A 21,868-nucleotide genomic window follows, 5' to 3' on the forward strand; every position below is an offset into this window, starting at 1 on the left:
GACTCAGGAGAAGCTGGGTTGACACCAGGTCAATCGCTATTAGGTTTTGCAGTCTTACTTATAAACTAAAATATCTGATCCGGTGACATCATCATGAGGTCACAGGAGAGGACGCCAGCCTACAATAACGAGTTAGTGACCTCAGAACTCAAATAAATGTTTCAGGTGGCCCTAATCCTCTTCAGTATGATTCAAACTCAGAAACAGACTGTCTATGTCTTGTGTGTTCACTAAGCTGTTTGCTAGTAAAATGTAAAAAAGACAAAAGAAAATAAAAAGTGCTTGCCCTGTCTTTTAGCCCCCAGAGGGGGAGACTCAGGAGAAGCTGGGTTGACGCCAGGTGTTTTGTAGTCTTACTTATAAACTAAAATAACTGATCCGGTGACATCATCATGAGGTCACAGGAGAGAATGCCAGCCTACAAAAAGGAGTTAGTGACCTCAGAACTCAAATAAATGTTTCAGGTGACCCTAATCTTCTTCAGTATGATTCAAACTCAGAAACAAAGTAAAACTCACCAAAACCATCTCGGTTAGTCTTTCCACTGTTCAAACAATCACCAACTCTGTTTTGGTCGAAATAAACCCTTAATAAAATATTCTGTCTCTAATGATATGATAATATATAATGATATAATTGGCTATAAAAAGTGATTAATACATGTACATTTGTTACATATGGTACCTTTAAGGGTATCAGCATTTTTATATATATATCAAATATAATATATTTGCATTTAATCAATTTCTGGGAAGAAGAGAACTAAATTTAAGGGTTATTTTCAAAGTTTTTATCTTTATTTATTAGGCTGCATGTACTATTAAAATGTATGTATGATAGCGAAATTAAAAGAAAATCATAATACAGACATAGACACAAACTTCCACAGGTATTATGTTCACTGTTTTCTAAATTTAGGTTAATTGTACAGTTAATTGTTCTGTGCTGTTATTGTGTTTATACAATGAATATAATGAAATATAAAAGAAAAGATGTCTGTCTCGTCTGTCTGTGGAGGACATCTTGATATACTGTGTGTTGTGAGTACTTACACCACATGCTGGCACTGTTGAGACAGGAACAGATGTAAACCAATCGTGTACGTTGTTTGACTGACGTCACACAAACTAGCCAATGGGCATCGAGCCGTTAGTTCACGTTAAATAACATTGATACTAATATGGTAACATTAGTTAACATTAGTGTTACGTTAGCTACGATTACGTTAACTATAACAACGTAGCTAGTTAGCTAGCTAATATTTGATTACTTCACAATGCCCCCACGTTGGTAGGAGGTAACTCTAAGGTAACCTATAACTAACCAATTTATTAAACAAGCTAATCTTAACGTTAAGTTACTGTTATAACATTAACATAAGTTACCGTTTCTTTACAAATAAATTGTGCATTAACCAGTAAGCAAACATTGTTGGTCAGAATGAGCTAAGGCCAGCTTCCCAAGGCTGTTTTTTGCACGCTGACTGTCTACGCTTCAAAACCAGAGCGGGAGGCCGTGGAGACTGTCAGCAACTCAACTCATTCACCTTTGGAGATGGTCATCGACTCAACTCCTCCACCTCTGAGGATGTGGGTGAGGTCCATGGCATTCCAACTAAGGAAGCTGAGTCGATCCACAGGTCAATGGATATTATGTTTTGCAGTCTTACTTATAAACTAAAATATCTGATCCGGTGACATCGTCATGAGGTCACAGGAGAGAATGCTAGCCTACCAAAAAGGAGTTACTGATTTCTAAACTCAAATAAATGTTTCAGGTGGCCCTAATCCTCTTCAGTATGATTCAAACTATGTCTTGTAAAAACATTTTTTAAAAAAGTGCTTGCCCTGTCATGTTGCCGCCAGAGCGGGAGACTCAGGAGAAGCTGGGTTGACACCAGGTCAATCGCTATTAGGTTTTGCAGTCTTACTTATAAACTAAAATATCTGATCCGGTGACATCATCATGAGGTCACAGGAGAGGACGCCAGCCTACAATAACGAGTTAGTGACCTCAGAACTCAAATAAATGTTTCAGGTGGCCCTAATCCTCTTCAGTATGATTCAAACTCAGAAACAGACTGTCTATGTCTTGTGTGTTCACTAAGCTGTTTGCTAGTAAAATGTAAAAAAGACAAAAAAAAATAAAAAGTGCTTGCCCTGTCTTTTAGCCCCCAGAGGGGGAGACTCAGGAGAAGCTGGGTTGACGCCAGGTCAATCACTATTATGTTTTGTAGTCTTACTTATAAACTAAAATAACTGATCCGGTGACATCATCATGAGGTCACAGGAGAGAATGCCAGCCTACAAAAAGGAGTTAGTGACCTCAGAACTCAAATAAATGTTTCAGGTGACCCTAATCTTCTTCAGTATGATTCAAACTCAGAAACAAAGTAAAACTCACCAAAACCATCTCGGTTAGTCTTTCCACTGTTCAAACAATCACCAATTCTGTTTTGGTCGAAATAAACCCTTAATAAAATATTCTGTCTCTAATGATATGATAATATATAATGATATAATTGGCTATAAAAAGTGATTAATACATGTACATTTGTTACATATGGTACCTTTAAGGGTGTCAGCATTTTTATATATATATCAAATATAATATATTTGCATTTAATCAATTTCTGGGAAGAAGAGAACTAAATTTAAGGGTTATTTTCAAAGTTTTTATCTTTATTTATTAGGCTGCATGTACTATTAAAATGTATGTATGATAGCGAAATTAAAAGAAAATCATAATACAGACATAGACACAAACTTCCACAGGTATTATGTTCACTGTTTTCTAAATTTAGGTTAATTGTACAGTTAATTGTTCTGTGCTGTTATTGTGTTTATACAATGAATATAATGAAATATAAAAGAAAAGATGTCTGTCTCGTCTGTCTGTGGAGGACATCTTGATATACTGTGTGTTGTGAGTACTTACACCACATGCTGGCACTGTTGAGACAGGAACAGATGTAAACCAATCGTGTACGTTGTTTGACTGACGTCACACAAACTAGCCAATGAGCATCGAGCCGAGTGAATTGCGGTTTCCTCCGGTGGAGTTTGAATTTTTCAACGACAATAACCCAAACAGTGTGTGTGATAGAAGCATCGCGCCCAAAGTAAGTGCAGCTGTCTTGAATCTTATCTCTTACAGCGATTCATTTTACCCTTAAGTTAATGTTAGCATATGTGTCATTTCCCAACATTTTTTGTAATTTCAGGCTGTTGATTTGTGGATATTAGCTTAAAAGTAACGTCTGCTAGAACATGTTTAACCCAGTTAACGTTAACGCCAACAGAAACTTGTAACGTATACGCTCCACTAACACTAACGATAACACCATTGATATCTCAGATGTGTTTTTAGCCACCGTTAGTTCACGTTAAATAACATTGATACTAATATGGTAACATTAGTTAACATTAGTGTTACGTTAGCTACGATTACGTTAACTGTAACAACGTAGCTAGTTAGCTAGCTAATATTTGATTACTTCACAATGCCCCCACGCTGGTAGGAGATAACTCTAAGGTAACCTATAACTAACCAATTTATTGGCTAATCTTAACGTTAAGTTGCTGTTATAACGTTAATTGTGCATTAACCAGTAAGCAAACATTGTTTTTCGTTTTCTTGATAATATTAACTAGCATTAAGGTTGCTCACGCTGACTTACTGTGAGTTATGTTTAATTATATGCAAATATATGTGGCATTACAACTAAATTCAAAGAGGGGGTTAACATTAGTTAATTTTAATGTGATTTGAACGTGTGCATTGTTGTGTTTTTGTTAGGACAAAAACATTTGTTTTCATCACATGGCAATACATACAGAATTTAAGCTAGCAGTTACCCCAACGTTACTTATTGGTCATGTAGCCTTTTGTAGTTTAGTTCTGTTTTCCCCCAAATAAGTTAATGTTCATTTAGTCAGGTTATAAACCATGAGCTGGGCGGTGGAGGAGTGGAAGGATGGACTTCCAGGGAAAGCCCTGCAGAAGATCCAGGAGATGGAAGTCCAGCTGGACAAACTGAAGAAGGAACGGTCCCAGAAACAGTTTCAGCTGGACTCCTTAGAGGCTGCCCTGCAAAAACAGAAACAAAAGGTCAGTGTTCAACAGGAATGGATGAAACTGTATTGAACCCTTTGGGGAAATTACCACTGCATTGACCTAATATAAGTGGAAGATTTCTTTTTAAATAAAAAATAGAAATACATCTATGAATTTCTCTTTCTTCAGGCTGACAATGAACGAACTGAGACCTCTGCTTTGAAAAGAGAGAACCAGTCTTTAGTAGAGTCATGTGACTCTCTGGAGAAAGCCCGTCAAAAGGCCAGCCATGATCTCGGAGTCAAAGAGCAGCAGGTCAGTTCCTGATGTGAGAAAGAAATGCAGTTTATTCCTATTTAGTTTGTAATTCAGTCAGTACTAGGGGACAAAGTTATCAGTTCGCTGTTATTTAACAGCTCGTATACATGTTTCACAGATCTACACGAATGTATATTTAAGCCAACATTCTATGTATTTTTGATATCAAATTTATAGAAAGAAAAACAGTATTTTATCTCTATGGGCTATTACAACTGTAATGTTACACAGTAACTGGAGAGCATGTCAGTGTCATGTATTATAGAGCTGTCCAGTGGACAAACACATAGTCACTAGTACGCAATCAACCACTGTGAGGGCAAAAAAAAGGAAAATGAGGCCCATGTTCTACTTATTGGGATTTAAACATGAAATTTTAGCTTTCTTTGGTCTTGACTAAATCCATTTTCTAAATTTAGGTGAGCTACCTGGAGGGTCAGCTTAACTCCTGCAGGAAGACCATAGAACGACTGGAGCAGGAGCTCAAGAAGTGAGTTCAGTGTCTGTTGATAAGCATTTTTAGAGAAGGTGGATTCACAATGTAGCTCCTTTGACATGGTGCTTTGTCAAGTACTGAGTAAGTCATGCTTAACATGAAAATATATAAACTATTTGACCTGGTGGAAAGCACTGAAATCCTGACTCTTGAGTGACTGTTAATGCTGTCTTTATTGTCTTTCCATCTACTCAGGTACAAAAATGAAATGGATCGTTCTCAGTCTGCTGGATCTTCCTCCTCCTCCTCTGAGCTTCAGCCCTACACTACTCCACAGAAAAGTTTCCCTGCCCCAGCGCCTGTCCCGGCCTACAGACAGCAGGGTATGTCAATTTGTTTTCATCATCTGTGTCTCAAGTTCATGCTGTATATATTTTATACAGTCATTTTATTAGATGTTTCTCCTTTTTTTCTCTTCACCTCACTTGTTTGGTTTCCAGCAATATGCTTACCTGTCCTGCTGGTATTATTGTAAATGTTAGTGATATTGCTGCCTTTCATCTACCTGGGGCTTTGTATGTGAGCCAAATATGTGTATCTGAGTGACTCTGGGTGAGTGTGTCAGTTTACTTTAACATGGTATTTGTATTTTTGCTCCATAGATAACCGACTAGAGGACCTTCAGGAGAAGTACAGCCAGGAGGTAGAAGAAAGAAAAAGGCTGGAGACTGAACTCAAAGTCCTGCAGGTCAAAGTGAGTGCATTACTTATATTGATAATGTGAGTTTGCCTCTTTGTAGTTGATGACATTAACTTATCTCTTCTCTTTTAGCTGTTGAGTCAGTCCTCAGTCAGTGTAAGCCACAAGGACATCGCTGCTCGCCAAGCTGGATCTTCCATATTCCCATGGCAGGATCAGGCCCACAGCCGCCAGTCTCAGGATGCAATGGAAACGCCTCTGAAGAAGCGAGGGACATCCCTGTGGGACGCCCACGAGGAGACACCCATTAAATCCAGCCAGCGGATGAGCTCTTCCAGAGCAGTGCAGAGTCCCAGTGGATCTTCCCAACAGATGGAGCAGCTAAAGACCATCAACCAAGGTGGAATGTTTATAATTTGAAAAGATAATTAATATCTTGTGTAGTGTTTAGGATCTTTTCTGTGAAATATTAGGTAGCCCTTTTTTTTTTTTGCACATCCACTACCTAAAATATATTTGGCTTCTGACAGATATCCTGATCATGTCCAGCAATAGGGTTTTAATTTTTACTATCTCTTCATCAGAGCTGCGTGGTCGTGTGTCAGAGTTGGAGAGGAATCTGTCCACTCAGGAGAAGGAAATTCGTAGCCAGGCCTCTAAGCTGCAGGAACTACAAACCCAACTGAACCAGGCCTGCAAAGAGCTGACTGAAAGGGACAGAGACCTGGCCAAGACCAGCCACGAGCTGAGTCAGGCCAATGACAGACACCAGCAGGTTGTGGCCAAGGTAGGCTTCCATGATTGGTACATAGACTTTATTAATATGGGATATATGGTTTTTGTGCTATTCTGCGTGAGTACATAGTTTATAGTATGAAAGATAGGTAAAAACAGAAGAAAACATGTACATGATTGACAAAGGTTCTGCTTATTTTTCCTCAGTGTTCATCAGTTGAGCAGAAGCTGAAACAAGTCACGGAGGAGATGAGCTGTCAGAGGCACAACGCTGAGAGCTGCAGAAGAGTTCTGGAGCAGAAACTCAAGGACCAAGAAAGAGACAGTCAAAAGGTGCAACAACCTGGAGTCATAACATCATTAGACCTTTTAAGGACTTAGATAGGACATAATAAAAATGTAATTTTTTCAATCAAAAAGTTTTATTCCTGTTGTATTTTGTGTAGGAGCTAGCCCAGCTGCAGAGTTCTCAACAGGCTTTGGAACAGCAGCTGAACCAGACCAGAACCAAGCTAACACAAGAGGTCCAACAGTCCAAAAAAGAGCACAACATACTGCAGGCTGACATGGAGAAGGTAACTCTGTCACATCTCTGCTCTGCACTTTCTGCTCTTCCTTCATCTACTCAAATTCATTCTTTCTACACACAACCATCAATTAGGATAACTTGGAAGAAAAGTCACCTAACTGAGGGGGGCACATAAACGTCAGTTATTTCTTTGTCATTACGTTGTGTACTTAAATTATTGGCCTTATTTAAAGGATTGCTGTGAGAAGAGCAGAGTAACAGGCTCAGTTTATCCCGAGTGGAATACAGTTCAAGACGTGGTAGACTGATTGATGCCTTTACCATGTTGCTCCACTCCTCTCCTGTACTTCAATTTCAAGAGCCTAACTGATGCAGTATCAACTATTTCAGTTTGCATGTAAGGTATGCCAACTGCCGGCAATGCCCCAAATGCTGACTTTTATTTTGCAGATCATATTTGATGAAAGATTTGAACATTGAAATTCAGTAGTAATTCCAGCTGGTAGGGTTTAGGGCATTTGTATGTGACGTTTGTGTCACACTGCCTGCTCCTGTATATATTTCTCCCTTCTCCTCTTAACTCTTCTCTCCTTTTGCTCCTTTCCAGATGTGTTTCCAGAAGAGTCAGATGGAGAAGGAGGTGGAGGAGCAGAAACAGAAAGTGCTGAGGTCAGAACAGAGCCTCCAGGCCAGCCAGACCAAAGAGCAGGACCTCCGCAAGAGAATGGAGGTGGGTTGCTTTTAGTAGAATATCCTGTTACTGTAATTGGGAATTGACAACTCACTGGCAAATCTGCTGATATAGCTTTTATCTTTACTGTGAAGAGCCCGTGTGGCCGACTATGAACTATAACCCCCCCACACACCAAATATCATTATATTTTAAACAAATTACCAAAATGTAAAGCTTTCACTATTTATTTATCTCAACACTACAAACAGATCTTCCCCCATCTCTGTCATAATCTTCTACTGCCACTCATGTTCTTTCCACATTTTTTCCTCCCTCCAGGACCTGCAGAAAGAGAAAAACAGTGCGACTGTCCAGTTGGACCAGAGCAGCAGACGTCTGAGTCAGCTGGAGGAAGAGAAGAAGAGTGCAGACCAAAGCCTAAAACGCACCCAGGGATTACTAGACGACCTCAAAGGTATATTAGTACTAGGAATGGCGTTAGCAGAGGGTAGCAGTTATTTTAGAGAATTATCTGGGGTTATCTCAGTTTTTAATTTGTTTGTCCTTTTACTCATCAGCAAAATCAGAGGGGCAGGGGGAGGAGCTGAAGAGACTTCAGTCTAAACTGGAGCAGCAGACTCAGGCTTCAGCCCGGGAGCAGGAAAACCTGAAGAGAACACTTTCTGATGCAGAGGCCAATAATGACAGGTAAACATTGTTTTACTGTAGGAAAGAAGAATGTTCACTCATACTTTGTGAAAGAGTAAAGGGTATACTATATCTGTAATATTTAACTTTAAGTCATTGTAAATATTTTATTTTATACTGTAGATCTCAGAATGAACTGCAGAAACAGAAGCAAGAGACAGAGAAGCTGAACAACAGATTGACAGTCCAAGAGAAGGAGAGCCAAGGGCTGAAATCCAATCTCACTGCAAGTCAGAATGAGTGTAAGGAACTGAATCGAGACCATCTAGCTCTGCTGGAGTGGAAGAAGATAAAGGAGACCCTAATTAATGAAACTGAGGCTGTGCAAAAAGACCTCACTGACAAAATTGGCAACTTGGAGAGCAGTCTCACCTCGCTGAATGAGGCAAATGATGAACTTAAGGTAAGGTGCTATGGTTGTCAATATATATTCAATTTTATTGGAATAGGAAAAATATACCACACAGTTTATCCAAATTGATAAGCCTGCATGCTGAATGTTTGTTCTGTCATTTTTAGTACACAGACACTCATACTGATTGTTTAGCTGTATACCCCAAAACCTGTTAAACATTGGGTTGGCTTTGAATTCACAAATAATTCATTTTTAATAAGAAAGTTTGAAAGGCCCTGTTGGTAAGCTAGCTAGCTAGAAAATAACTGAAAAGATAATGATAACAATTTGTTTCTATAAGAAACCTCTACGAAGGATAATTTAATGTGAAAATCATCAACCTGTGTTGCCCAGTGCATTCTAGGATGTGTTATTATTATGTTATTCTAATTATTACCATTAGTACCCTTGTTTTGGAGATTCTGTGGGCTTATGCCAAAACATGTATACCGTTGATGTTTTAGGTACTTTGCTGTTCTGAAGATACGTTGACAGAATGCCATCTAGGACTGGAATGAGAAATATAATTGACTCCAAAGTAGTTTAACCCTCACCTTAAATACATTTCTTCTCGCTATCGTAGAAGCAGCTCATGAGTGTAGAGGGAGAAAGGGCCAGTCTGTCTGCTCACATCGATTCCTTGAAGGGAGAACTTCTCAACAAGAGCACAGAGTTGGAGGAGAGGGAGCATCAGTACGAGGAGCTCCAGTCTAAGTTCTCCGAGGCTGGACAGAAGCACAACAAAGACCTGGAGAATGTTGCTGTGCAAGTGGCTCAGCTAGAAGCACAGGTGATTTATTATATTGTTGTTTGCTTTGCAAGGTTCATAAGCAACATAATAGGCTTGTAGCAAAAAATACACATTGTACACAACTTTAGATCTCTGCTGAAACTGGATTCTTTAGTCTTGTGTTAGGCTCTATCATGTATGAGCAATGCTCAAAGATATTTCTTTTTAGGTTGAAAGATTTTTACATTTTAAAATGTTGAATGTGGAAATTTGAAAAACATGGCTTCCTTCCTGATTTGTAGTGGAATTAGCTGATGAATAGTCTCTGCATCTTTGAAGTGCACTGTACCTTTATTCAGATGTTGGTCTTGGTAACAGCACAGGATAACCCAAAAAAAATCTGACTGGACCTAAAGCAATATAACCAATAGCCATTGATTTAACATATTCCTGGTTTGGCGAAGTGCTTACTCTTTTATCTGAACAGGTCAAAGATCTGGAGTTACGGTTGCAAAAGGAAGTGACTCGAGCAGAGCAGGCTGAGAGGACCAACACAGAGCTGCAGGACGAACACCAGGCAGCCTGCGACCTGGCTCGATCCAAAGACCAGCTGGTGGAGTTGGGCCAAGTGGAGATCAGCCAGCTGAGAGAGAGCCTCGCTCAGGCCTCTGCACAGCAGGAAGAGCAAAATGCCAGGTGGGAGTTTTGTTTGTTGCGGTTTAGTTAATAATTTTGCATCAACTCTTCATATATAACATCCCTGCGATAAATCCTACCATTACAAACTTTATAAAGTTTTTTTTTTTTTTTGTTGAGACTATGAGACTGCAGGGTTTAAGAGCTCAATGAATACAGCCGCAATAAAATACTTTTACCTCAGTGCCTTATTCCTGATGCCTTAGTGCCTTATGATATAAGCATAATATGAATACTGTGTCCCCATTGTTTCCTTGGGGAAACAATAATTGTAGCTTGCTTTCAACATGCTTATTTTCTGTCTTTGGTGTCTCATCTCTACCAGGCTGGTAGAGGAGAAGGCAGCCCTGCTGAAGCAGTGTGAGGAGAGTGTGACAGTAAAGGTCGAAGAGACTGAGCAACTCAAGCTGCGGTTGGAGGAGGCTCAGCAAGAGCTGCTGCTCACAAAAAAACAGGTCTGTTTTACTGGTCTGCAACAGAAACTTACCGATTATTTATTCATTTTGTTTATTTAACAATGAGCCTTTTGTTTACACATTCTGTCATTTCTTTTGAAGTTCTAATGACCAATGAGTACATTGTGGTCAACGTATCTTTACTATCATATGTTTAATATTTACCCAATGTTAATGCCACTTGAAGAAGAAGAAGAGTATTATGACTGAGTATACTGAGTGTCTCTAATTTCAGTGGCAAATGAAATCTATTCAGCTGACTTTATAATGTTATGCCCTGTGCTTTTTCCTTATGTTTGGTATTATTCTTTACTTTTGTCTGAACCATTAAAAGCCATAGTTGAATCTTCTGTTCATGTTTCAGGTCAGTTCCATGGGTCAGTTCCTGAAGGTCCAGGAGCAACTGGGAGCTGAGCTGCAGAAAGAAATTAAGACACTGTCAGACAATGAAGAGGAACACAAAAAGATGATTGAGAAAAAATCAGAAGAGCTCAAACAGTTAGAGGAGCAGTTGAATGATGTGCGGAGCCACACAGAAGAGAAGGAGAAGCAGCTCAGAGAGGCTGAAGCTCTGATTTTGTCTCTGGAGAAACAAAAAGCTCAGCTTGAAAATGGAGTTCAAGAGGTGAAGAAAGAGGCTGAGGTAAAAATTTAACTTTGTTTTAGTAGGGTAGTTAGTTCTACATGTTTTCTCATACATACTATGGGCTGTGCTTCTTACAAATAATAAACTAATTAAATCTATTTCTCATTTAGAAACTCCAACAGGCTCATACTGAGAAGATCAACAACCTTCTGGAGCAGATATCTTCCTTAGAGGAAGAGGTAACTGCAGGCAAAGATGCAGCAGAGAAGCTTCCAGTCTTAAAGAATGAACTGGACGTGGTCAACCAGTCCCATGCTGACCTTAAGAAGCGTCTAGATGCGCTCGAGAGGAGTCACTCCTCCACTGTTGAAATTAAGTCCAACTTGGAGAACAACCTGACTGAGAAAACTAGTCTGATCTTTGCTTTGGAGAAAGATGTCAAAGAGCTCACAGAGAAGATGACCAAAGAGTCAGAGAGTCACGCTTTGGAGATGGAAAATGTTCTTACCAAAAAGAAGCACATTAAAGAGAAGCTTGAAGCCGCAAAACAATCAGTTACTGCTGCTAAAGCGGAATCAAATTCTAGACGAGAAGAGATCAAGACCATGAAGACGACTCTGTCTGCTGCTTCACGTGGCTTAGAAGAGAGAGACAACACGATAAAGAGTCTGAAGGAGAAGCTGAATAAAGCAGAGGCAGAGCAGGCCAAAACGTCAGATCTCTTGAAGGAGAGGATGGTTGCCATGAACAAAATCAAGGTTGGTTACTCATATATTCTTGGTTTTGTTTTGGGCCTTAAATGTCAACAATCTTACATAGATTGGAAACCTTACTATATTATACTAGTCTTGGTAGATCAGAAGATGTAATCTTCAAATAAAAAAGTGTGATGAGTCCTTGATTTAATAATTTGCTTTATTCGTTAAATTTTGTCACATTAAGGTTCAGCTGGAGATGCTGCAAATGGACCTGGAGGACAACGAGACAGTCATGAACTCTTTTGACAGTCAGGTGGAGGAGCTGAAGGGAACCATAGAGTCTCTGGAGGCTCAGCTGGCTCAGAACCAAACCCAGATGTCTGACATGGAGGCAAGACTGGAGGACAGCAAAGCCCAGGTAGAGCCACTATCTTACACTGAATACTTTTGTGCCACAAATGCTAGTGTGGAGATTCATTGTCTACATTCTTTAATGTCAATATCTTCACATTTCCATAAAGTCTTACATTTGAATGTGTCTCATAACTGCCTGATTTATTTGATTATTTAATAAATATTCAAGCAGCAAATTGGCATCATCTTTACCAGCTCCTGTTGCTCTGTAGCAAGAAAACATCCCTAATTGGATTCAATTTAAACTCCAACCTTTTCAGGTCTCTGTCTTGGAAACCCGTTTAGAGGAGGTCCAATCTCAGAACTCTGTGCTGGAGACACAGTATGTCACAGCTAGGGAGGAGTTGATGGAGAGGAGCTGTGAAATAACTCGTCTGGAAGAGGATGCTGACAAACGAAGCCAGCTGGAGGAAAGTGTTACCACTTTAGAGTCTCAACTCATTCAGACCACAGAGGAAAATGTCAAGTTAGAGACAACTCTCAGGCAGATAATTGAGGACAAAGATAATAATCTTAACCAGTTACGACAAGAGAGAAGCAAACTTGAAACTACATTGAAACAGTTGACAGATGACAAAGAGCAAGTAGAAACTGAAATTGTTCAAGTAAACACAGAGAAGAAACAGCTGGAAACCAGTTTAGACAAGCTAGCTGAGGAGAACAAACAACTGCAGGCCAACATTGAGCAGTTAACTGAAGAAAAGCAGAAGATTGATCAAATGACTGAAGAGAAACAACAAGCTGAATCGACCCTTAGACAGGTCACTGAGGAGAAAGCCCAACTAGATGTTACCCTCAATCTGATAAACCAGGAAAAAATCCAACTTGAGGCTAAACTGAATGAGCTAACGTCAGAGAAAAATAACTTAAATCGAGTAGTTGAGAAATACAATCGGCTGACTGAAGAGAACATCAAACTACAATCTAGTGTGAATCAAGTAACTGAAGAGAAGCTGCAGTTACAAGAAAGGATAGAGAGGCATAAAGATGAGGTGGCTTCATTTAAAGAGGAGAACGAGTGCATCCAGCACTCCCTCCTGACCTCAGAGCAGGAGTACCAGAGGCTGAAGGAGCAGCTCGAGATGAGAGACAAGAGAGCTGAGGAGGAGAACAGAGAGAGGTATAGTACATCTTTATCTGCTTTCCACTTTGAAGTTTGTATGAGTTGCTATAGTTCATTTTTTGGACTCTATTAAATGTTTTAATGAGAGAGTTTTTGTACTATTAATGTCACTTATGCTGTATCACAGGAGCCAACAGTTTGAGGCAGAGCAGGCAGAGCTGCATCAGAAGTTGGCGGACTTACAGAGGGAGCTGACTGAGTTACAGCAGCAGTACGATTCACTGCTGGAGCAGGTTGGCCAACAAAATAGCCTCATAATGCAGCTCTCAGAATTGCAGGAAACCCAGAACCTGGGAGAAAAAAGCTACATGGAGTCTGAGGAGACATTGGAAAGAGAAATTGGTGGTAAGTGTAAACCAAAACCACACTAAAGTTTTTCATGAAACACTGCTGCAGCTTTACATTTTACATTGAATTACCTGTAACTGTTTCCCCAGCAGAAGCAGCAGGACAGACTGGTGTAGAGCCAACACTTGATACAAGTGTCAGTACCAATACTGAGTCCCTTCCAGGAAAGGAACAGCTGAGCCCTATGGTGTCTGAACTGGATGATCTTTCCCACCAGTGTGACAAGGCTTCCAGGTACAGGAGTTATTTTTACTAAGAATGAATACAAAATGAAATGGCTTTGTGTGTTACATTTGTTTCATTACATGATCAATACATTTAATCTCCCTCAACCCCTGGTAGTGAGACAGAGCTGGTCTTCAAGGAGGACGTTGTTGAGCAGGAGATGATCCAGGAACAACTGGGCGAGGAGAGGGAGGCGTGTCAGGCCGGTGTAGAGGAAATGAGGGGTAATAAAGAGCAGCAGCATCAACAGCAACCTTTACATCAGGTAGAAAACAATTATTACAGTGCGTATTTGTCCTTCAGTCAAATTGTTCACAAGAGTGCTGAAATTATAGTTTTTTCTGAATACATAAGCATAATGCACGTAAGCATTGAGTGCGTTTCTATATTATAAACAGAATTACCTTTTGTGTCTTTATGACATTTTTATTTCATGTTCTTTCTTGCAGCCTCCTGAAGACAGCAATAGTCCCAGAGATGGTCTTGAAAGTAAACCTGAAATCTCTGAATTTTCTCCACCGTCTTCCTCCCTTGGGGAGACCGGACAGTTAGAATCCCCTGGTGAGTAACTAAATGGTGCAGTTTTAATAATTGTACTTTGTTTCACACTGCGCTCCCAGTTTACACTCATAATTTCAACATTTTCTGCAAAAATACTTAAATTGTTTACCGTTGCTATTTAAAATTACACTGGTAATTCAACTTTTCAGTGGGGTCCAACTATCAAACCAGATTCTTAAAACTTATAAAGCTACAGGCTATTACTTAGTCCAATATAAGCATTACATCCTATTATAGACATCCATCGAATTAGAATTGACACTTCTGATTCACACTATGAATTATTGCTTTAAATCTGATCAGTGATGTTGAAATAACTTGTATATGTTCAATCCGCCTATCAACGACAGAGTCGTCCCAGGTGCAAGATGGCCTCAACCACTACAAGGAAATTATCACAAAACAAGTAAATGAACTCCTGACCCTGCACTCAGAGTTTGACCTACTGAACTCTGACCTCGCACTGAGAAAGGAGTTGACCTCCGAGCTGGAAGTCCAAGTTCAAAACTTAGAGAAGAAAGTTCATGCAGCAGAGGAGGAGGCACATGGTGCAGCACATGTGCTGAACATCGCTTTGGAGGAGAAGAAATGCCTTGCTGACCAGGTAGGGGAAAACATTGCAGAATGCCAAGTATCACTGAAATAGTAAATGCCCCTCAAGTATAACTGATACTAATACTGTGTGCTCATTTTTAGTTGGCTCAGCTGTCAGAGGAGAGGGAGACGTTAACTCTGCATCTGCAAACGTCTAAATGCCAGCTGGCTGATGTTATGGAGATGCTGGAAGGACTGGAGATGGCCAAAGGTAAATATTTCAAACTCAAAGAGTTTAGTATATGTGGGTGTGAATGCCTATGAATACAATGCAACCATAGTTTGTGTTCATGTTATTAAGAGCAGCTTAAATGATTTATGAGGGAACACGGAGGCTTTAAGCTTTGTACCATGTTGCTTGCTGATATTGATTAGATATTTTCCTTGCATCTGTAGGTGGATGGGACGAGAAATTCCTTCAGCAGGAGAGCGAGCTGAAGAGGGTTCGCTCTGAGAAAGCTAATCTGGAGCAGCACATCCTGGGCATGGAGTCTGAGCTGGAGACCTTGCAGGAGGAGAGGACCAAACTGAAGGATGAGATGGAGACCCAGAGGAGAACAAGTTCAGGCATGGAACAGCAGATAGAAACTCTCACGACAGAGGTGAGCACTTCATCAAAAGCCTGTGTAAACATCAAAATACTGTGTAAGGGCTAAATTATTGTGCATGTATGGGAAAAATGATCAATTAAAGCAATATGTAGGCTCATTTCAACTATTCTAAATCTCAATGTTTCTCCAGACTACTCAGCTGAGGTCCGAACTTGTGTCCTGCACTGAGGAGCGAGATGACCTGAACCAGTCTTTGGGCCACTGGAGAGAGAAAGTTCACAGTCTGGAGAAGACTAACGGTGACACCAGAAACCTGATTTCCATCCTGGAGGATGACATCAGAGCAGGGAGGAAGGAGTATGAAGCCCTGCAAAGCAGCATGGAGAAACTGAAGACGGAGAGGCAACAGGTATGTACATGGAGAATTCAAGAGAGTTTGTCTTAAGTATCTGAGACCTGTCTGCAGTTGAAGATCTACTCATGTGGTCACATATGTTGACGTTCAATGTAAAATGATGAGTAAACTTTGAACTGACGTTATTGTGCACTTGCATGTCTTTTGTGTGTGCGCTTGTGCGTGCTGAATTTGGTTGATGTTTTCTTTATGAAGAGTTTATTCCCTTTTCTTTCACTAAAGCTGTTGGAGCAGATTATGTCGCTGGAGCAGGCGATATCTGAACAGAGTGGAGAAAGAGAGGAGCTTATTGGGCAGCTTGGCAAGATCACAGAAGACCACTCCTCAGCCAATCAAAACACTGAGTCCATGGTCGGCAAGATTCAGGTGAGGGGGTTACAATTTACTGAGGTTGGGTTTCCTCAGAGAACCTATTTTCACAGAGCTTTCTCTTTAGCTTGTTAGTTAAAACAAAAGTTTTGTGTTTTTAGAAAGCATGGGCCAATGAACCCTCAGATGGTTCAGATGCACTTTGGTTTAAGAAATTGTGTAGCATGAAAGATTTGTGTTTGTCAACATATTGCCTAAGCATTGCCATATACTATATACTCAAAATACTACCGATGATGAGATACAAATTATGGACATAAACTTTGTGACCCTCTCTTAAAATGTTCCCTTTCTAATCCTCCTTGTTTCCCTTCTGTTTTTCCTCAAGGCTTTAGAGGGAGAAGTGTGTCGTCTCTCACAGTCTCTGGAGTCCTCTCTACTAGAAAAAGGAGAGATTGCCTCTCGTCTCAACTCCACACAAGACGAGGTCCAGCAGATGAGGACCGGTATTGAAAAGCTCCAGGTCCGCATTGAGTCGGACGAGAGGAAAAAAAAGAAGATGGGAGAGCTGCTCAAAGGTGACTCTTAATATCCTTTGAAATGACATAACCTCTTGAGTTTTGTGAGTTGGTGTTGGCCTAAATGTGACTCTTTACCTATCTAGCTGCTCAGAGAAAGTCTGACTCACTGCAAGATCGCATTGTTGCCCTGGAGCGAGAGGCCGAAGATGTAGAGCAAAGTCTAGAGGAAGCTGTGCTACAGGTATTCTGTTGTAAACATGTCAGAATGAAAAACTTACTTTTGCCTGGATAAAATTCGCATGTGAGGTGGTTCAATGCAAATGGTTTGTGTTCTTCCACAGGCTGAAACAGCCAAAGCTGAGCTGGAGGAGGAAAGGAGAAAGGTACCTTCATATTAATCTGTGTTTTGTTATCTGATGCCCTTTTCTTTATGTTCTAATAGTAAAACATGACAGTTGTTGTAAACCAAGCAATATATTAATATATTACATTTTCTTCCTTTCTCACATGCTTTTCCTTTCCATCTTGATTTTCTCCCCCACTCTTGGCTTGTCTCCTTTCACAAACTCTCTGCTGACTGTCTTCAACCCTCACCACCTCCTGACCCTCAGGTGGAGGAGGAGAAAAGAGAGCTTAGTGACAGACTATCAGAGCTCTCCGCCACACTGGACAACCTGAGATCTGAGAAAGAACACATGGAGAGAGAGCTCGAAACAAAAAACAAAGAGATAGAAGACCTGAAGGCTGCTAAGGAGGAGCTGGAGAAAGGGTTGGAGAAGGCAGAGGTAGATAGAAGAGAGGAAGAGGAGAGACAAAAAAACAGGGTAGAGGAGTTGGAGAAAGGAATGAGAGAGGAGGCAGAGAGGCAAACGAAACAAGTGGATAACCTCCAGGCGCAGCTGGAAGCCTCTCGGCAGAGAGAGATCTCCCTCGAACAAAAGAGTGCAGAAACAGAAGGGGACAAAGAGAGGATGCAGTCTCTGCTGGTAGAGATGGAAAAGGAGAAAATATGTCTGCAGTCTTCTCTGGAGGAGTGGCAGACAGAAGGAGAGAGGCTCCGCTCTCAGGGGGAGGAGTGGGAGAAAGAGAGAAACAACCTGAGGACCAGTATTGAGGCTTTGGAAGAAGAACGTAAGGAGCTTAAAACACTCATAAAAACTAAAGAGGAAGGGAGAGAAGAAGAAAATGGATGGCTGGCAGAGGAGAAAGAGAAACTGCACTCAACCCTGTTTTCAGTGGAACAAGAGAGAGATAATCTGCGCTGCACTCTTGCATCTGTAAAAGGAGAGAAAGAAAGACTAGAGCAAGAGAAAGAGACGCTTCAATGTAGCCTCTTCTTGACAGAAAAGGAGAAACATGACCTGCAGCACAAGAAGGAAAGAATTGAGGAGGAGAAACAGAAGCTCACAGAAGAACAAGAGAGTCTTCAGTCTACAGTTGCCTCTATGGAGAAGGAGTTGGAAGCATACAAGTTGTCTGTCGCACAGCTCAGTGAGAAGGTACACACACATGCTGTTTACTTTCCTTTACAATCCTATAAAAAGCTTTCTTTTCTACAAGTGTGGTTCAGCACAACAGCTTCAAAATGTCTGCAGCAGTCAAATTTCCAACCACTCACTCAAATTGCATGTATCAAAGAAATTAGTGAATTTTGAAATGACTCTGTATATGAGACAGATATAAGTGAAAATTATGTTTTATTGTTTAATATTTTATCTTGTTTCCACATGACCAAATCCACTTTCTGTCCTCCTGCTTCAGGTGTCAGAGCTGACATCTCTTACTGCTCGTGTGTCTAAAGAGAGAGATTCTGCCCTGAGCAAGATGAGTCTTTGGATGAAGACCTGCAAACAGCTGGAGCAGGAGAAGCAAGTGATGCTAAACAGTTCAGGTGAGAACAAAACATGTAAATTTTACATTATTTTAAAAACTTGATGTGAAAGTTATCAGGATTGACTAGAATTCTCAATCTGGACACAAACTTCAGTTTGTGTTTTTAAATGAATCCAAATTTATCCAAGATTTTAATAATTCCAGACAAAGATGCATATTAAAAGTATAGACCATGAGATAATTCTATTTTATCATATGATTCTACTGATTTGAAACAGGAGGGCTGCGATAGCATTAGTCTCAGTGCTAACATGCAGTATGACTTTTAAGCAGAATAAATTCAGCATTTATTAAGAAGTGGACACATGTAAAACAAATGCCCATTGGAGAGAATCTCAAATTTCCGCATTGTAAACATTCATATTGGTAATTGGCCAACTTAGGATGACAGACTCCAATGCTCAGACCTGCATTGTGCTCTGAAAACATCTAGAAAGTGCAGCTGAATCATTTCATTAACATGGGCTACATTGTTGTTACAGGCGACAGAAAGAGCAGTGAGGAGATGCAGGCTGAGGTGAACCAGCTGAAGTTGGTGGCAGATGAGAGACAGAAGGAAGTGGAAGACCTGAAGACTGCCCTGCAGCAGAAGAGCACTGAGGCAGGAGAAAAAATAGTTCAGTCACAAGAACACACTAAGGAGGTGGAAGAACTTACGGCTGCCCTCGATGGAAGGAAGAAGGAATTAGAAGAGAAAAACAGAGAGCTGGAGGAGATGAAGAGGGAGTTTGATGAACTAAACAAACTCCTGGAGGAGAAAAGCACTGAGGCAGATGAGAGCATGGATAAATACTGCAGTCTGATGGTTAAAGTCCACAAACTGGAAGAGACCATTGATGCACTGACCACCCGGCTGGAGCAGCTCACTACTAGCCAACGTGCTAATGAAGCTAACATCCAGTCCAGCAGCACCGACGGTACTCACCGCCGGCGCTCAGGAAGGAAGTCTTCCTCCAAACATCAGGAAGAAAAACTGGGCGACAATACTGAGAACATGGCTCCTTCAACACCTCAGAGGTCTCCTCAGGGGTCGAAACGGGGTCACTGTGATATCAGCGATAAACATAACGCCCAGGAGGCCCTGCACAACCTGACAAAGAAGATCAAAGCCAACGCAGTGACTACACCCAAACCAAGAACTGAACCAGAAGATGAGGAGTTCAGACCGGAGGGACTTCCTGAGCTGGTCCAGAGAGGTGAGTGTTGGGTGGTGATCTAATGTTGCCATAACTCCTGTAGTTTGTCTTCTGTGTATTATAGTGTGAGTTCCAGTTTTAGCAGTCTGGCCTCATGTTGGTGGAATAGAGCATAAATAGCTTGTAACTTAGATGGAGAAATATTTTAATGTTTACAAGGAATTACAAGAATGAGCACCACTAACAAAATAAAACTAAAACTGCATGACTCTGTGACCCTCCAGCTTTTTGTTCTTAGATTTCTACAGGCATCCTTGAGCTTGAGACACTATATAGACACATGCAATTTCATAGAAATGATTAATCACTGGGTCGAATACTAGTTGTCAGAACAAAGTCATTATTTGTACTCTTGCAGGGTTTGCTGATATTCCTCTGGGGGAGGCCAGTCCATTCATCATGAGGAGAACCGCAGTGAGGCGCTGCAGCCCTCGACTGGCTGTCAGACAGACTGCTCCTGCACCTGACGGCAAGGTGAGCAGCTACAACCATCTCTCTCTCACTCTCACTCACACTCACACTCACACTCACACTCACACACACACACACACACACACACACACACACACATACACACAGCACAACACTTGAGCTGCCTGTCCCCAACAGCCAGCTACACAAAATGAACATACACTTGATGTACATGCAATATACAATACACACATTACACAGTATAAAGCAGAGTGTTGTGAACAATGGGGTCTGACTCCAGGCATGAGGCAGAAAAGGAGAGCAGAGATGAATAGATGTAAATGTGAGCTGCCATGTGTCCCACATTTGCAGTCAGCTTGGCCGGACAGAAAGGAAAAAAACCTTCCTTCAGCTGGCTTTGATGTTAGTGTTGTTGTTTCTTCTTGTTTCTGTGTTACAACTGGCATTGCCCTCTATATTGGGGGAAAAAAAGGTTAAATGACAAAGAAAAGAGACTTCAGCTAGAATAGTAATGATGTCTTGTCACATGTGTTGGTATCTGAAGGAACTTTTATAGAAGGCTGACTAGAGTCAAAGAGTTAATGATTTCCTTTCTAGGTCAATGTGTATGTGTTTAGGTTAGTCAGGTTGTTGGGCCCCTAATATGTCTACAGGGTATCTGGACCCCTCTCACTTTCTAGTCAATCCAGGTCAGCTTCTCATCGTGTCAGGTCAGCTGAAGTGAACCAGTGGTGATTTAGAGGATGTAGAAGTTTCAGGTCAGAGAGGTCAACAGGAAAAAAATGTCTCACAGTCACCTGTTTGACTGTTTTTCCTCTTTCACTCATTCTCTCTTCATCTGTCTTCCACAGGTTTTGGGACCCATACCCCTCCAGAGTCCCTCTGCAGACGGCTCCAACAGGACATGTCTTTCCCCGAGTGGCGGGGAGAAACTTCCACGTCGTTCACTGAGTTCACACAAGACGCCAGAACAGAAAGAGAAACAACAAACACAACAAGGAGACAACTGTCACGTTCAGTAGATCAACACACACACACACACACACACACTCATAGATGCACAAAAGATTAACACTCTTGACCTTTAAAGTAACGACACATATTTTTACAACAAAAAGTAACATGCACCATTTAAAGCGTTTAACACCGTAGATGCACCTTTTCCTTTCTTTCTTTGTGGGGGCGGGGGGGGCTGTGTGTGTGTGTCACTTTATTTCTTGTCCTGTTAAATCACGACTGAAAAAGACACAACCACACTTGACCTGTTGTTCTCTTTATTCTCTGTTGGTAGCTGAAAGTCGTAAGTCCACTGATTAGGCAGGTTAAAGAGGAGTGGGTAACTAAGTGCTGGTTTTCCTCACAGCACTACTTTTCATAATGCTCTGTTTTAAGCGACTTTTAATGAAACTGTCTGCATCTTTGAAATGTCTGATACATATTTTTTCCTAAATGTTGTAGAATGACTGAAACCACCATTGTTTTTGTGACTCCTCTGAATGTAAACCAGGTGTGTTTGTCCGTCCGTCTTCTCTTCACCTTGTAACATGTCTTTACCACTGACTCGCTGGTTGT

The 21,868-nt window shown here is 40.9% G+C and overlaps 1 protein-coding gene across 1 annotated transcript; it reads left to right on the forward strand.

Annotated features, from left to right (window-relative positions):
- The first annotated feature begins 3,948 nt into the window (after positions 1-3,948).
- cenpf (centromere protein F) lies at positions 3,949-21,318 on the forward strand. The gene is made up of 37 exons (XM_070904751.1): positions 3,949-4,110; positions 4,246-4,371; positions 4,794-4,864; positions 5,066-5,193; positions 5,473-5,564; positions 5,643-5,910; positions 6,095-6,297; positions 6,453-6,578; positions 6,692-6,820; positions 7,382-7,504; positions 7,787-7,922; positions 8,026-8,155; positions 8,279-8,558; positions 9,133-9,339; positions 9,767-9,975; positions 10,301-10,430; positions 10,795-11,073; positions 11,187-11,774; positions 11,959-12,132; positions 12,389-13,248; positions 13,379-13,596; positions 13,689-13,833; positions 13,942-14,089; positions 14,274-14,358; positions 14,730-14,989; positions 15,082-15,190; positions 15,376-15,581; positions 15,721-15,939; positions 16,168-16,311; positions 16,643-16,832; positions 16,919-17,016; positions 17,117-17,158; positions 17,387-18,274; positions 18,537-18,666; positions 19,151-19,864; positions 20,223-20,338; positions 21,148-21,318. Exons 1-37 carry the CDS (start codon positions 3,949-3,951, stop codon positions 21,316-21,318), a joined length of 8,304 nt encoding a protein of 2,767 aa, XP_070760852.1.
- The last annotated feature ends 550 nt before the right edge of the window (positions 21,319-21,868 follow it).

Source organism: Enoplosus armatus, chromosome 1, assembly GCF_043641665.1.
Source record: "Enoplosus armatus isolate fEnoArm2 chromosome 1, fEnoArm2.hap1, whole genome shotgun sequence".
NCBI classification, from domain to species: Eukaryota; Metazoa; Chordata; class Actinopteri; order Centrarchiformes; family Enoplosidae; genus Enoplosus; species Enoplosus armatus.